This window comes from Carassius gibelio, chromosome B19, assembly GCF_023724105.1.
Source record: "Carassius gibelio isolate Cgi1373 ecotype wild population from Czech Republic chromosome B19, carGib1.2-hapl.c, whole genome shotgun sequence".
Taxonomy (NCBI): domain Eukaryota; kingdom Metazoa; phylum Chordata; class Actinopteri; order Cypriniformes; family Cyprinidae; genus Carassius; species Carassius gibelio.
Genome location: NC_068414.1, coordinates 9,724,439 through 9,741,091, shown reverse-complemented (window position 1 = coordinate 9,741,091; position 16,653 = coordinate 9,724,439). Strand labels below are relative to the sequence as shown.

Genomic DNA, 16,653 nt, shown 5'->3' with positions numbered 1-16,653 from the left:
AAGGGAAAAGATGAAGGGTTTCATTTCAAAATGCATTCAAAACATTTAAAGGGATAGTTCAAAAAAATGAAAATTCTGTCATTAATTCCTCATCCTCATGTCATTCCAAACCTGTAAGACCTTCATTCAACTTCGGAACACAAATTAAGATATTTTTGATGAAATGTGAGAGCTCTAGGACCCTCCCATAGACAGCAAGAATTGTAAAACGATCTAGACTCAAAGACGTAGCATGGAAATCATTAAAATAATCCATATGACATCAGTGGTTCAATCGTAATTTTACAAAGCTACGAGAATACTTTTTGTGCACAAAGAAAATAAAAATAACGACTTTATTCAACAATTGGTCTCTTCTGCATTACCCTTTAGTGCCATTTTGGAGCTCCCGGAATTCATAAAAAATATCTTAATTTGTGTTTTCTGAAGATGAAAAAAGGGTGAGTTATTAATGACAGAATTTAAATTTTTGGGCCCACTAACTCTTTAAATAAAGTAAGGGCTAGAAGGTGATGCCTTGTGATATTATAATTCTTTTTCCTAGTCATTTAACTTCCAGAAGAAAAGTATGTGTAAAGACCAGCCTGCTGATAGCATTTATTTACATTCTGTTTTAAAGGGGTAGTTCACACAAAGGTCGAGAATAACTTCCATTGTATGGACAACCATAACAAACAAAACTCTAAGACATTTCTCAAAATATATTTTTTTTTTTCCACAGAAGAAAGTACTGAGGCCGAGTAGATGAATAAAAAATAAATGAAAATAATGGGGTGAACTAACACTTTAAATATCACCTATTATGGCCCTTTTTACAAGATGCAATATTGGTGTTGGGTGTCCCCAGAATATGTCTGTGAAGTTTCAGCCCCAAATACCCAACAGATCATTTATTATAACAGCTGGAAAATGTAATTTTTGGGGATGTGTCTAAAAAAAAGATGTTTTGGAGTGTATCGCTATAAATGCAAATGAGCTGTATATTCCCACCCCGTCTCCAGAAGCGGGCGTTCTCTCTGCATTGCATATCTACAGCAATAAACAGCCGGTAAACACAACATAATTCAGAGTGAGAGAACCGAGTTCAGCCGTAAATATGGGTAGCCAATTACACTGAAAGTGGGATGAAACAGCACAATGTTATAGAGCTTGTGCCACGCTTACCTGTCATTGGTGCAGATCAATTGACCGAGCCGCGTAACCGTGCTACCGAATTAATATCATGCGGCGAAGAGACGGTCCTCACTGCAGAACACAAGACCAAGGGGGTATGGTTGGATCCAGATCTAACTCCTGGATCCAACCACACCCCCTTACATAAACCTAAACCTACCCCCGTCTCCACCCCCGAACCCTAGACCAACCCACCTCCACCCCTAAACCTACCAATGTCCACCCGCTGTTTTGTGGATCCAACCACGCCCCCTGGATCTTGTGTTCTGCTGTAAGGGATACTGGCTACGAACAGCATGGTCTAAATCTCACAAGCAAGGTGCTGATTATTTAAAAAATGCTTAATGTACGCACACAAATATGGTTAAAACGCTAAGCACTATTTAGGTAGCTTTTGAGGCATCCTCAGCAGCCCAGATGTTTGGAGAAAATTATTATGTTCTAAACTGGTGAAAGACAGCACAAATGTAAAATTAGGCAACTCTAGATTTCTGTACACAAAATTTTAAAAGCCAGTCTAAAATTACTGCTCACATAATGACAATTTCCCCCCTATTCATAAAACACTTTTGACTGCCAGCACATTCTAAAGTTAGCTTAAATGGCATAGAAAAGAGGGAATTTGGCCAGTAAACAACAACATTTTAAATACTAAAAACTATAGTGGAACAGCTGTTCCATCACCTGACTGCAAACCTGTGCCACTAGTGTGCTATAGAAATTGGACATTTGAAAAAAAAAAAAAAAAATCCATGTAGATTTACAAGACACTATTGGAATCTAGCTATTATTCGTTTTTGCATGACCAATAAAAACTGATTTTCTACAGTACTAGAAACATTCTGTGTGTTAATGCAAAAAAAAAAAAAGAAAAGATTTACAAAATAATTACACTATAGTCTTTGCTCAGGTTCCCCCAGCTTTAACACTGGACAATCTGTTTAAATGGGCAGGAATCGATAACAGATCTGTTCAGGACTGGACATGGGCGCTGAAGTCTTTACCTAGTGATTGTGACATTCTCAGTTGAAGTGTAATCCTGTTTTAACAGTGTTATTAAGAGGTTTCCCCTCAGTGGCCTGTGTAATCCTGGGTAATCGCACTCAGGAACAGCCTCTGCAGCTGGCCTAATAGCTTTTAAACAGACTCCCGGTGGAAGTCACAGCTAGTATTGATAACCGGCATTAATCACTCATGAAGGATAGCAAAGACCCTGCTTTGTGTGATCTAGCAGTTCATAATATTTTTTCACTGTTCAAAACTATAATTTTAGTTATAGTATATCCTTCTTTAAGACAATCATTTGCATGCATAAGGATATTCAGAAATACTTTTAAGTACAGGTACCAATTCTCACTATTAACTAGTTGCTTATTAGCATGCCCATTACTAACATATCAGCTGTTTATTAGTACTTATAAAGCACATATTCTGCATGACCGTATTGTACATCCCAAATTCCACCCAATACATTCAAGATTTGTATTCGTCACATACACGATTATACGGAGAATATATAACCAGATTGAAATATATGTATGAAAGAATGAAATAAAAGGTAAACCATACAAATATAAAAATAAAATATAAAATAAAACTATACTGTAGACTTAAATATAGATTAGAAATAAAATGTGCATGGAAGTATACAGTATATTGTCTTAAATATTAAGATACACAGGAATGTATAAAAGGCGAATGTGCAAACAGGTTGTCAATATGAGGTAGAGGATGATGAATATCTTACTGATTAAGTGATTTTTAAGTTGAGACATTCAGATGTTAAGAGGTTGGGTCTGAGTTTAGGAGCCTGGGGGAAGAAACTCCTCCTAAGTCTCTCAGTTTTTGCCATCAGGCTACAGAAGCGCTTACCAGACGGCAGCAAACTGAAAAGACAGTTACTAGGGTAGTTGGAGTCCTTCATGATTTGAACAGTTCTGCTTTTGAAGCATTTGAGGTAGATGTCCTGCAGTGAGGGAAGAGCAGATCCTGAAATACGCTCAGCTAAGCACACAACTCTGCAGGGGCTTGCATACATAAACTTAACAACTACCTTACCACAACTACATTTGGCTTTGTTTCGATTATGAAGGTGCCACATAAATGTGCTTTAAGCCCATTTACCATTAGCTAATATTTTGTAAGTAGAAATCCAAAGACGACAACTATAAAAGCTGATTTCTGCTACTGAATAAAAATAAAATTGTGACCTTTTATCTCACAATTCAGACTTGTTTTTGTTTCCTTCTCTCAATTGTGAGTTTGCATCTTGTAATTCAGAATTGTTTTCTCAGAATTGAAAGATATATACTCATAATTGTGTTATAAAGTCATGATTGAGGTATAACCGGATTTTTAACTTTATTATACATAACGGCCTGTTTATATCAGACAATTCTGAGAAAAGTGTCAGAATTGCAAGAAAAAAGTCAGTATTGTGAGTAACTATATTAATGGTCTATTTCAAGAAAAAAGTCGGAATTGTAAGAAAATAAGTAATTTTTCACAATTGTGAGTTTATATCACACAATTAAGATTTTCCAAGCAGTATCTAGCAATTCTGCCTTTATATCCTGCAATTCTGACTGTATAATTCGCAATTGTGTATTTATATATTGCAATTCTGAATTTATAACTCAATTATAAGCAGAGATGTATAGTAACGAAGTAGAACTACTTCACTACTGTACTTAAGTACTAAAAGGCGGTATCTGTACTTTACTAGAGTATTATTTTTTTCTCCTACTTCCACTTTTACTTCGGTACATATTTTCGCTGAGTTTAATACTTTTACTCCGATATTTTTTTTTATGTGCTGCATCGTTACTCGTTACAATTATAATAATGTTACGAATCATTCCATTACAAACCACTGCCAGAACTGTAGATAGCAGGTTTGATGAAGCTGGCACATCATTGAGCGAATCAAGCGATTAAGAAGACTGCGCGTGCTTACTGAACTGCTGTGAAGAGAGAGATGAACACCGAGCCGAGCCAGATAATGACTCGTTCACGAGTCAAGAACCGGTTGCATCGGTTTTCGGATGACCAGTAACGTTAGTTCTTTCTGACAGTTCGATTCAATAAACCTGTTGAAGAAAACAGTTCACCGATTCTTTTGCGCTCGATGCAATGGCGTCATTGGCGTTGACTGCACATGGGCTCATAACATTAACACAGAATCAGTTCAGAATCAATCACCAAAAGAATCAGTTCGGTTCCAGACGCTCTGTGTGTCGGTTTGCTTCACGCTAAATTAGACATGCGCAGTATCATCAGCTCCTCGGTTCACGAATCGGACGCCTCTGACATAAACGGTTCTTGACTCGTGAACGAGTCATTATCTGGCTCGGCTCGGTGTTCATCTTCAGTTCTCTCTTCACATCAGTTCAGTCAGTGTACTGTTTGAGTCAATGAATTACTCCGGGATATTGGTTTGTTTTAACTCAGAGGGAGTGTCAGACACATTAAACAAGTTAACAGCTTAATTCATCTGTGGATTAATGCGTATTGGAGACGCGAACTGTTTAAAATGATTCAGTTCGATTTGGTGGACTGTTTCAAAAAGATCCGGTTACATCGAATGATTTGTTCGCAAACCAGATATCACAAACTGCTTTGTTTTTAACTGTCTTACAACAGACACGGAAGAGAAGACAATGCTGAATAAAGTCATAGTTTTTGCTATTTTTGGACCAAAATGTATTTTCGATGCTTCAAAAAATTCTAAATGACCCTCTGAGGTCTTACGGGTTTGAAACAACATGAGGGTAAGTTATTAATGACATCATTTTGCAAATTGGGCTAACTAACCCTAGTAACCGTTTTTTGTTTACAAGAAGTTACAGTCAAAGGAATTGTGATTGTCCTTTAGGTTAATCATTTGAAATAGTAAAAACAATATGTTCAAACTTTTGACTACTTTCTTTAATAGCTACATAACACAATACTTCTACTTTTACTTTCAGTACTTGAGTAGTACATTTTAAAATAGACTACTTGCAATACTTAAGTACAAAAAATGTTGAATACTTTAGTACTTCTACTTAAGTGTGGTGCTTAAAGAGCACTTCTACTTCTACTCAAGTCACTTTTTTGATAGAGCACTTGTACTTTTACTCAAGTATGGTTCTCTAGTACTTTATACATCTCTGATTATAAGGTTATATCATGATGTCCTGAGAACACCTCCCCCCTCTTTTTTTCCATTCATCGACAGTAATAGCATTCAACATACAATGACATTTGCCTGCATCAGATGAAATGGGAACAAAAACTCAAAGGAGAGCAGAGAGATGGACATTTTTGCAATTATATTTAAAAGTGCTGGTTATTGTGTGAACATATTTTACCATAATATGACAGACAAGAAAAAGAATGAATGATTTGGTTGAAAGATGTAAGATAAAGATGTAACTGACCAGAGGAAAGCAAAATCACGGCTTGTAGCAATGCCACCTCCGAATCATCCAGGTTGAAGGAGGACAGCGAGACACCCAGATCAAAGATGGCGTCAGAGACCACACCCAGACCCCCATTCTTGAGCTGGCCCCGTGTGACAGCCATCTCCCCGTTCAGTGTCAGAGTCTCGCTCTCAGGATCGTATCGCACTGCTGCTCGCAGAGACATGATTTCCATACAGCAGCCTTTCAGCAAAATGATCTGGTCCTCACAAGGCAGCTGAACAAGGACACAAATTACACATTAATTAGTCATAATGTGTACGATTGTGCAACCGAACATGTAATCTCTTCTTTAAATTATATAATTTCCAAATTTGTATGCATTTCAGTCTTGATAAATTCTAAAGCAACTTCAGAAAACACATGCAAATAGAAATAGCACCAGCAAATTGAGAAAACATCATCAGTTTGACAGCACATGTGCTGCAAATGCTCACAACTGTAGGGGCTTTGCTATTTTGAGCCCAATATCCTGCAGAATCACCACATTCCAGAAGAATCTAAGGATTCCCCCTCCCAAACCGTCTGAAACGCCAATAACGACACCTCCTTGTCAGGAGAACACTCTGCATTATCTTCTCAAAAGATACATAAAGCAGTGTTAGACCTAACTCAATCAACAGGAGAGAGAACTTCCTCCATCTGGAAAAAAAACTTAAACCACCAAAGGGGTGATTGTCATCAATTAACAATTCACATAAATCCACGTAAAGACACAGGAAAAGAGTATTTTATGGGACACTCTCAAGACACTTTTGTCCATTTTTAAATGATAGTTTAATTATGCTATGGCATGACATGGCATACATAAAAATTTATATATGCCAAGATTTAAAAAAGGAGCTTTAAAAGTATTCCGTTTAGGCTAAAATTTTGTCACACCAGGGGTGCTATTATTTATTACATATCTATTACTTTAAATTTGCTATAAGAAAATTTAATACACTGCTGGAAGATAATCAATCATTTGTAATCTATAAATTAATCTATTTTTTACTAATGTAAATTTTATTATTGTTTTTTATATTACAAACAATTACTTCAATTTTCTACACAGAATAAGGTAGACAATAAACGTTATAATTTCTGTACTGTAATAAATTATATGTGAATTAGCACTGCATCATTCATAAATTGTATTCATTTATTGTGTTTATTGTCTATTCTGCTTTTTAGAGATCACTTAACTTTTCCTATCCTTTGGCAAATTATGATTCTGAAAGAACACACGCCGATGTTTGTTTACTATAGCAACAAATGTTACTTTCATGCATCTTATTATAAGATAAATCTTGCATTCTTATTTTAAGGTTGCATTTAATGCTGTGGTTATTTTAACAGTTTCCTTTGTACATTCGGTTCAATGACATTGTTCAAACACATTTATCATCCAATGGAACTGTGTGTATTCTTTAAACACTAAAATTTCTGCTCCACCCCTGCAATAAATACACAGATTTCGACTGCTCAGGTACTGTCAACGGTGAGATGCTGAGAGCCATTGAAAAGCTACAGAAAAGTAAAACAACTTAATTTTAGCATTAATGGCCACATATCTATTTTCCTTTTTTCCTAATGAATGTTGTTCAGTTGCTTTGACGCAATGTATTTTGTTTAAAGCACAATATTAATAAAGGTGTCTTGACTTGACATATCAGCTGTGTCAGACACTAACGGATCCTGTGAGTCACTCCAAATAGTGGAGTACGTGAAGGAGAGATGCGAGGTACACTGTTCAAGGTCTTCATTTATTCTTGCTTGTAGTACAGTAATTTAATGTGTATATATTTAGAAAGCACTGAACAATTTCAGAAATGGTGATTCATTAAATTTTTAGCGTATTAAATCAGTTACTGTTTGAAATCGGCGAATCGATACATATGCATCATCAGGGTTTGTAATCGATACATCGATAAAACAAGTGAATCAATGGCTGCATCTGAAAACTGGAAAATGCTGCCTTCGGAGGACACATTCCAAGGTAGAAACACATCAAGGCACGTCCAAATTCAATGTTAGCTTCAGTTTCTGTCTCCAGAGATGCCTTCATCTGGCCGATTTTTGAAGGCAGCACAGATGTATCCTTCGCTGCCTTTAATATTCCATCAGGTGCATTAAATCAGGTCATTAAATCAGATGCATGATTTCACATAGAGCAGCTGTTACTACACAGAGCCATTGTTAACTGAGAAGATTCGCAAATAAACGCTGAAAATGAATGTGGATTAGTGCAGCTTCTCAGTTAACAATGACTCTGTGTAGTAACAGCTGCTCTATGTGAAATCACGCACCTGATTTAATTTACCGCTGATTAGAGAACCGGCTTTACTGACGAGATGCATAACGATTGGCCGATCGTGATCGGAGCAGATCGTGATGGAGAGAGTCTTTATTAATAGGACAAAAACACTGATAAATCAGAGGTAGATGGGACTTCACTGGACTTTAGGCACCAAGCGGAGAAAATAGACCACTCAGTCCTGTAGAGGCATCTTGCAAAACTTGCATGTAATAACCTAGAACACTGTCTAAGACTTTATGGCTGTTCTGTCAATTCTTCGTCATCAGTTAGAAACCTAGGTGTGATATTTGATAGCAATCTTTTCTTAGAAAAGCCATGTTTCTAAGCGTTTGTAAATCTGCATTTTTCCATCTCAAACATATATCTAAATTACGGCCTATGGTCTCATTGTCAAATGCAGAAATGTTAATCCATGCATTTATAAACTTCAAGGTTAGATTATTGTAATGCTTTATTGGGTGGTTATTCTGCACGCTTTGTAAACAAACTCCAGTTAGTCCAAAATGCAGCAGCAAGAGTTCTTACTAGAACCAGGAAGTATGACCATATTAGCCCGGTCCTGTCAACACTGCACTGGCTCCCTATCAAACATTGTAAAGATTTGAAAATCTTGCTTATTACTTATAAAGCCCTGAATGGTTTAGCACCACAGTATTTGAACAAGCTCTTGTTACATTATAATGCTCCACAGTCCACTGTGTTCTCAAAACTCCGGCAATTTGAAAATATCTAGAATATCAAATCAACAGCAGGTGGCAGATCCTTTTCCTATTCAGCACCTAAACTCTGGAATAACCTACCTAACATTGTTCGGGAGGCAGACACACTCTTGCAGTTTAAATCTAGATTAGAGACCCATCTCTTTAACCTGGTTTACACATAACACACTAATAAGCTTCTAATATCAAATCTGTTAAAGTATTTTTAGGGTGCATTAATTAGGTAAACCGGGAACTGCTACGTCATTAGAAGAATGGCATCTACGCTAATATTTGTCTGTTTCTCTCTTATTCCGAGTTCACCGTAGCCACCAGTTCCAGTCTGTATCCAGACCAGAGGGTCACTGCAGTCACCCGGATCCAGTACGTATCCAGCCCAGATGGTGGATCAGCACCTAGCAAGGACCTCTACAGCCCTGAAAGACAGCAGAGACCAGGACAACTAGAGCCCCAGATACAGATCCCCTGTAAAGACATTGTCTCAGATGACCACCGGGACAAGACCACAGGAAACAGATGATTCTTCTGCACTTTGCTGACTTTGCTGCACTCTGGAATTGAACTGTTGGTTTCATCTGGTCAGAGGAGACTTGTTCCCACGACTGAACCTGGTTTCTCCCAAACTTTTTTCTCTATTCTGTCACAGATGGAGTTTTGGTTCCTTGTCGCTGTCATCTCTGGCTTGCTAAGTTGGGGACGCATTTACAGCAATATCGTTGACTTTATTGCAAGTGATTGCACAGATACTATTTAAACTGAAATGAGATGATGACTTCAGCGAATTCAATGATGGACTGCCTTTAACTGTCATTTGGCATTATTAACCACTGTTTTCCTAAATAATGTTGTTCAGATGCTTTGACGCAATCTTCCTAAATTATGTTTAACATGCATTCTGGAATGCTTGCAGGCTCGCGTTGAGTGGTCAATGGTGCAGAGCCCACAGCTTGGAAGAACCACAATTTTTCCAATGGTCGAAAGTCGGTTTGCCCTCTCACAACGCCCCCCCCCCAACCTGTGTTGGAGGCATCTGTTATGACAGCCTTTCTCTTGCTAACTGTTCCCATGTCCATGCCCTGTTCCATCCAGTGAGAGTTCTCCCAAGGGAGCCAGGGCTGTTACACAGTAGGGCGTGCGCCATAACCTTGTGAGCTCATCGTGGAGTTCTGGAAAGAATGGCTAGGAACGATGGCGAGGAATGCTGGCGAAAGGCCTGACGGTGCCCCGACAGGAACCATTCGTCCAGACGGCTGTGAGAGGGCTCCTCTGGTGGAGGCCACTATAATCTGCTTTTGAGAGGATTCTGAGAAGTTCAGCACCCATCCCAACTTTGGCGGTGCTGGGTGCGGTCAGGCAAAGGGGTTGGGGTCAGCTACCATTCTGCTTCTGAGGCTGCCAATGACATGTTGTTATCGGGCAGCTCATCGTCACTTCCCCCAAATAACACCAGATCGCTCGCACTAGCATAGGGATGCTGGTCAGCCTTGGTGAATGGGACAGGGGAAACCTCTCTGTGTGGCAAGGGTGAGGCACGCGGGATCTGAGCCGATTTCCGCTTGTGACCAAGTGCTGAAGTCCTCTGTCCTACTGTTTCTTCCTCAGGTTCTTGGGAGGAAGGAAATAGGAGGGTGCGAGGGATGGATTCGTTCTTTGTAAAGAAAGTGATCCGCAAGTGCAGAGGGGCTAGATTGATGTTGACGCAATGAGAACAGTCCATAGCCGCAAATGTGGGATTTCCAAAAGCAGGAATCGCACTCGATGTGGCCATCATCGGCTTGCATGAACCACAATAAATTGTGCAGCATTTGAAACTACACCAAGCTCTTTTAGAAGTTTAATTAATTTTAATAGTAAAATCATAGACTATGGTTAATTTTTGTAAGTAAGGTCTATGTGATTGCACCTTTCTTTTCTCTACAAAACACAAAAGAAGATATTTCGATGAATGTTGCCATAACCAAACCATTTAGCTCCCATTGACTTCCAGTGTAGTTAATGGTAACCAAAATTGTTTAAATCTTAAAATTTCTTCTTTTATGCTCCACCGAAGAAAGTGACTGAGGTCTAGAAAAATGTGAGCTGACAAACGTAAATAATTTGGGTGAATAATCTCTTTAAAGCTCATATAAATGTTTAAAAAAGGACCAAGGCAAGCTTAGTTACTACATGCAATGAACCCATCATCTCCTGGCCACAGCATGCGTATTGCCTGCTAATGTTTCACATTTACAGTAGCCTAATTGTGTATTTCGTCAACTTATTTAGGCTAACAATATCCACACACGAAAAAGCAATTGCAAGGAATTGTATAATGGATGTCAAAATAAATGAAAAACTCACCTTTAAGAGCAAATATTAAAGAGCCAGTAAGATGAAAATTCTAAGCTTCCTTTCACTGTTTATAAGTCCTGTACAATAGGTTTAAATCCATCCGAGGTTAAAAAACATTGTCATTTTGTCAAAATATCATTTTAAAATTACCTCAATTCTCAGAGATCCCCAAACGGTTCGCGCAAAGCTGTTCAAAAGATTCAGTTTCCTTAAACCCCACCTTTCGGCAGCATACTGTGTTCTGATTGGTCAACTAACATAGTCAGTTTTGATTGGTTGTTCCGCACACAACTTCATGGTAAACTATGCGTTAGCATCTATTTGGAGTGAATTATGTCTTATTCCTCTTATCGCGAAGCAAACAGTAAAATAAAAAACTTTAACAGTCTCGCTGCTTTTTCTTCTGTGTGTGCGTATTCAAGCCGCGCGCTTCAGTTTGAATCTGAATAGCGCGTTCAGCGTGGGGGCGTGGTCACATTAGATATAATGAAGGGAGACGTGAAAAACGGACATCGCGTTGTTTTCATATGGACTACTTTATCACAGAAAATCTGTTAGCAGCACTTGTTACACTTCATTTTAATGACGTGTTTGTAAATGAAGATCAGCGCAAACAAGGGCTGCAGACAGCACAAATACTGATAAGACGCTCGGGAGAAAACAAACACATAACTTCATAATCATACTTCGCGTTGTGATTCGGAGATGCTTGTTGGTCTAAATAAAGTTGGTAATGAACCCTCTTTTATGGCCAAACGCTTTGAAAATCCCGCCTTGTACTCACCGAGATTAGAAAAGCAGTCATCAGTGAAATGTTGTGAACACAACAAAAGGGATTTGTTGTACTGCTTTGTTATTGTGGTAAAAATTAATTTTAGCCATTTGTTCTTCTGATCTTCATTCTTTGGCAGTGAAAATAAAACAAACTTGCCCTTACAATTAAAAACACACTGTCTCCTCGACATGATGCTATCACACCAACCAGAGCGTCTGTGTGGGGGGGGGGGCAGGTCAGAGTTCCATTTCTCCCAAGACGGTAGGCGGAGATTATTATGCAAAGTGTCCTAGTGACGTACATAGAGATGGGCAAAAGATTTGAAATCTATAACGACTCGTTTCAGCGATTCAGAGTCGACTCCTTACTTTAGAAGCCAATAACTAATTTTTGGTTTAATTACTTTGCACATTGTTTACACTGATGGACAGCTACATCATACACTGTAATACAGGTAAGTTTTGATTTCCCATCTGTGTGGCTCTTTAATAAACATGTCCCAGTCATGTTTGTCATTTTGGGGTTCCCTTAAAAATTTCCGAAGTGGTCTCTGCCTATTTGCAGCATGCTCCTTTTATGGTTGTGTTGTGAGCATTTGCAGCCTGTGTGCTGTCAAACTGATGAAGATGTTTTCTTAATTTGCATGTGTTTTTCCATTTGTAGCATGCTGATCTCTCCCGGCCACTGTACATCGACCCACATTTACCAACCACTTGGTTGGATGCGAGCTCATTTTTATTCCCTGTTTTTGATGTATGCTACAATGGGCTGAGGTGTCATTCTTACCTCACAGAACATGGGCAGCTTTTTGGCAAAATCCACTACTCGAGTGATGGCGGGGGTGATAATTTTTGTAAACTGACTGAAGGCTTCTATGTCCACTTTGCTCCCCTCTGGTGCGTTGACGATGGGTGCAGAACCGATGTCCTCAGGCTGCAATGACAGGAAGGGGAGGGGCATCGTGCTCAGTAACACAGGCACTTACAGGAAGTGGACAATCACAGAGACAAAGGTCTGACACAGCAAATCCTCATTCCCCTCTAAAGCACAAAGAATGCCAGAGATACAGCAAGACACATCATTGAAACGAGTGGAGCCCAGTTATTAAGAGGGAAAAGAGGAAAGATGAGAAACTTAAACTAGAAGATATGAGCAGAGAAGCGTATCTCCTTCTGTGGGGAGTGTATTGACTAGGGTTATCCACTGATATTTGAATGTTATTTTTTATTATATTCTTTTCTTCTTTTTTTTTTTTTAGATTTGTGCCCCTTTTGACCAGAAAAATGTGATGTGAAAGACAGAGCAAAAAAAACAACAAAAAAAACAAAGCCAGACTGAGGGTCAGATGAAGACTGGGAGCTGAGTACAGCACAAAACCAGCCTGATTTTCCCCTTTGACATTAGTCAATTATTCAGCTTTCCTCTTCTGTGTACTGTACACCTTCATTCTGACACAGCGAGCAGAGAGCTACACAAACACACCAAACAAATGCCTTAAGCATTCAGCACATCGATTTATCCGCAAAAAAAAAAAAAAAAAACACGTGACAGAAATGGAAGCAGCTGAGAATTTGAGAGAGCGTTTGGTTTGGATAAAAACATAATTAAATGTGTTTGCTCTGCTGGTTCTTACCTTGGCTTCCTTCACCCCCACTGCACTCTGGTCAGAAGTACAGAATAAATTACATGTTATTTCATTAAGTAGCATTGCTTCCTCGACCTGTTGGGCAATCAACAGGGATCGTGAAGTTTCAATGAAGAACCCGAGTCAAGTCAACTAAAAAGAACAAGTTTAAACTGGACAGGTGAGAGTGCAGACAGAAAGTGACAGTGAGATATTAAGTAAGTGTGGAGTTTCCATGGATTTCCAGGCTTTAAAATAATCGTGCATTACGCACGGGATAACTGCACGATTTGATTTTTTACAGTGAAATGGTTTAGGAAAACAAATTTGACGTTCTACTACACAGTATATGGAAATTAGGACTAGGTGATTTAGTGTTTTAGTAATTTAAATAGTTATACTTTTAGATAGGGTCAATTGTAATCTGTAACCTATAAAATTTCCAAAGTAACCTTCCTAACACTGGCTATAAGGCTTGTTAAAATCATTTAATTCAATCCAACAACTTGTGTAAGATAGTTTTATGAACAATTAACACAGAAATGTATTCTGTGTCTGTGTTTCATGAATGAGCCCCATTTTCGCTATATATTTCAAATTTTATTCAAAAAGTAAAAATCTAATTATATAGACCAATGCACTTTAATGATGAGTAATATTTAAATACATACATTTTTACATATACTTCCGAGAACATTTTTCAGCAATGTTAACAAATCTCGAATCAGAAACTGAACTAAACAACTCAAACGCTTTTTTCCCCACTGAAGAGTAAGTGAAGTTTAACTGAACTTGTAGTGTTACCGAACACACACACACACAAAATGTCCTTATGTCATTGTGTCTTGCTGCAATTTTATCTAGTGGTTTAGAAAATACACAATTCAAATCAGAAAATATATTAAACCAACTCTTAATGCTGTAACTTGCAGAACGTAAAAATAATGGCGAAATGAAACGTTATTGCAACCATTTTAAGAAGACAACTAGACGTCTCATGGAAACCCACAGCAGTGTTAAAAGAGTCCTCAAACAGAACTTCAATCTGTAGAGGAGAGTTAGATTTAAGAGAACAGAAGAACAATTAGAAACTGGGTTAGAGAAAGAAAGAGAGAAGAAGATCAGAAAGAAACAAACATGAGATAGAAGTTTTAGTTTAGGAAACAGAGCTTGAGAAAAGAAGGACAAAGGTGTTCCATTAAAGTTAGTGCTGCTGCCTTTGTGGTAGAGACTCCAGCGTCCATCTAACACTCCCCACTCTACAAGGAGATACAAAAACACATATTAACATAGGAACAGCGGTGAGGAAGGGCTTGGGAATTGTGTGGGAAGGGTTGGGGAATGGGAATCTAGGGTTGTGGTAGGGTAAAATAAAGAAAAAAGACAAAAACAAAAAACAGAATCCCACCCAAAATAAAGAAACATCCTTAACCACAAGAAACATCGCTGCGCTCGTCAGGGAAGAGACCTCTCACCAGGAACTTGCGCTTCTGTTTCCAGTGGTTGCCTTGGGCGTTTGTGGCCATATGGGCCTCAGTGACGACCCGGATCAGCTCCCACTCCTCCTGCGTGGGCTCGGGTCGCTCCCAAACCGTCTTCTGCAGCTCCTCGCGCCGCCGCCGCTCGCGGTTCTCCTCGATCAGCTTCCGCTTGGCCAGACGCTTGCTGTCATCCAACACCACTGGAGGACGGACAACAACATGTGTGCAATAACTACACAGAACTGCTAAAAGTTACAAATTAAATGCAAAATTGGATGCAAAATGTAAAACATTTGTAAATATAACACCGTTTCCATCTAATGAATTAAAGAGAATAAAAAATAATCTCTTTCTGATTACCTTGCGCTAAATATCTCAAATTAAAATTACATTCACTGCAGTAGGAGAAGGCACTGCATAGAATCATTTTTGTATACAATAAATTATGAGCAGAGGATGATAGTAGTGAAGTATTTTTATTGTTAGTTATTTTGATGGGCTTTTTCATGCCTTTTTGTAGTGAATTATTTTTTACTTTACTCAAGTAAATAATAATAATAATAATAATAATAATAATAATAATAATAATAAAAATCTGTATAATGTTTTTCTTTGGAAAACTTTACTTCACTACATTCCAAAGAATAATGTTATACTTTTTACTGCACTACAAAAAGAAAAGTTGGTGTTTGTTTTACCTTTAATATTTAAGTACTTACTTTCTTGTACTTAAGTTAACTTCTGAATTACTTTTACTTGAGTAAAAGGAAGAACGTAATAGATTTAATTAAGTATTAAATCATATTTAATATGAAACATAGTGCAGTAAAAAAACAATATTATGTTTTGGAATGTTGTGAAGTAAAGTTTTCTAAACCAAAACACTCTGATAAAGTACAGACACTTGAAAAGTACTTTTAAAGCAGAGTAAAAATACTTCACTACGGTCCATCCTTGATTACAAGGAACTTGTTTTAGTGAAGCTCCACAGTGCAACAGAATGACAGTGACAAGACAAGACAGAAAATAAAAAAAAATATATACAAATATACAAAATAAACAATGTACAAAATAGCAATAACACAATATACAAAATAGAGCATTTATTATTTACAGGTATGTTAGGTGCAAATTTGAAATGTAATACATTTTTAATGCGCATTAAGGAATTATTTGGTATTTTTTCTTACTGGATAATAAATGTAGTTTTTTTATGTGCATTTTTAGAATTGCTGAACATCTTTGCGTTTCCATCCAGCGTTCTTTATGCAATATCCCAAATTGTGCATAAAAATAGGTGGACAGAAACATAGCTAACGTCTGTCTGTTTATCTACCATTCAAACACAAAATCAACTTTTTGGCGGCTGCTGAGACGGTAAAGTGCCTGTATTTGCAGAAGGTGTGTTACTCACAGTCTGTTGCCATGCCGACAGCAATGCATTTCTTGAAGCGACATTCTTGGCACTGGTTGCGCGTGACTTTGTCAATGACGCACTTTCCCTCGTACTTGCACGCATATGTCGGGTTCAAGTTCTTCTGAATTGTGCGTCGAAAAAAACCCTTTAAAAACAAGAATTCATTTAATTACCAAGCATGAACCTTCCTCGAAATATCATAAATTAGTTTAAACAGAGTTTGATAATTATGACATTTAATTAATGTAATTAATAGTGTACTTAATGCACTTTTAAAAAGAGTATGTAAAAATAGGGTCCAGTTTACTGTTCGTATAAAGAAATCTTCCGTGTTTTTTTTATTATGCATAGCATTGTGTTGTGTTTTA

General features: G+C 37.8%; 1 protein-coding gene across 12 annotated transcripts in view; it reads right to left on the bottom strand.

Annotated features, from left to right (window-relative positions):
• LOC127979205 (thyroid hormone receptor beta) overlaps positions 1–16,653 on the bottom strand; it is a 121,241-nt gene that overhangs the window by 5,356 nt on the left and 99,232 nt on the right. For 10 of the 12 annotated variants that reach the window (XM_052584518.1, XM_052584512.1, XM_052584519.1 and 7 more), the window contains 5 exons: positions 16,283–16,430; positions 14,863–15,068; positions 13,397–13,483; positions 12,550–12,696; positions 5,595–5,853 (listed from right to left, as the gene is read on the bottom strand). In XM_052584518.1, coding sequence (XP_052440478.1) covers positions 5,595–5,853; positions 12,550–12,696; positions 13,397–13,483; positions 14,863–15,068; positions 16,283–16,430 — 847 coding nt within the window. The remainder of the gene's footprint in view (positions 1–5,594; positions 5,854–12,549; positions 12,697–13,396; positions 13,484–14,862; positions 15,069–16,282; positions 16,431–16,653) is intronic. The other 2 variants (XM_052584522.1, XM_052584523.1) reach the window with 2 other exon arrangements.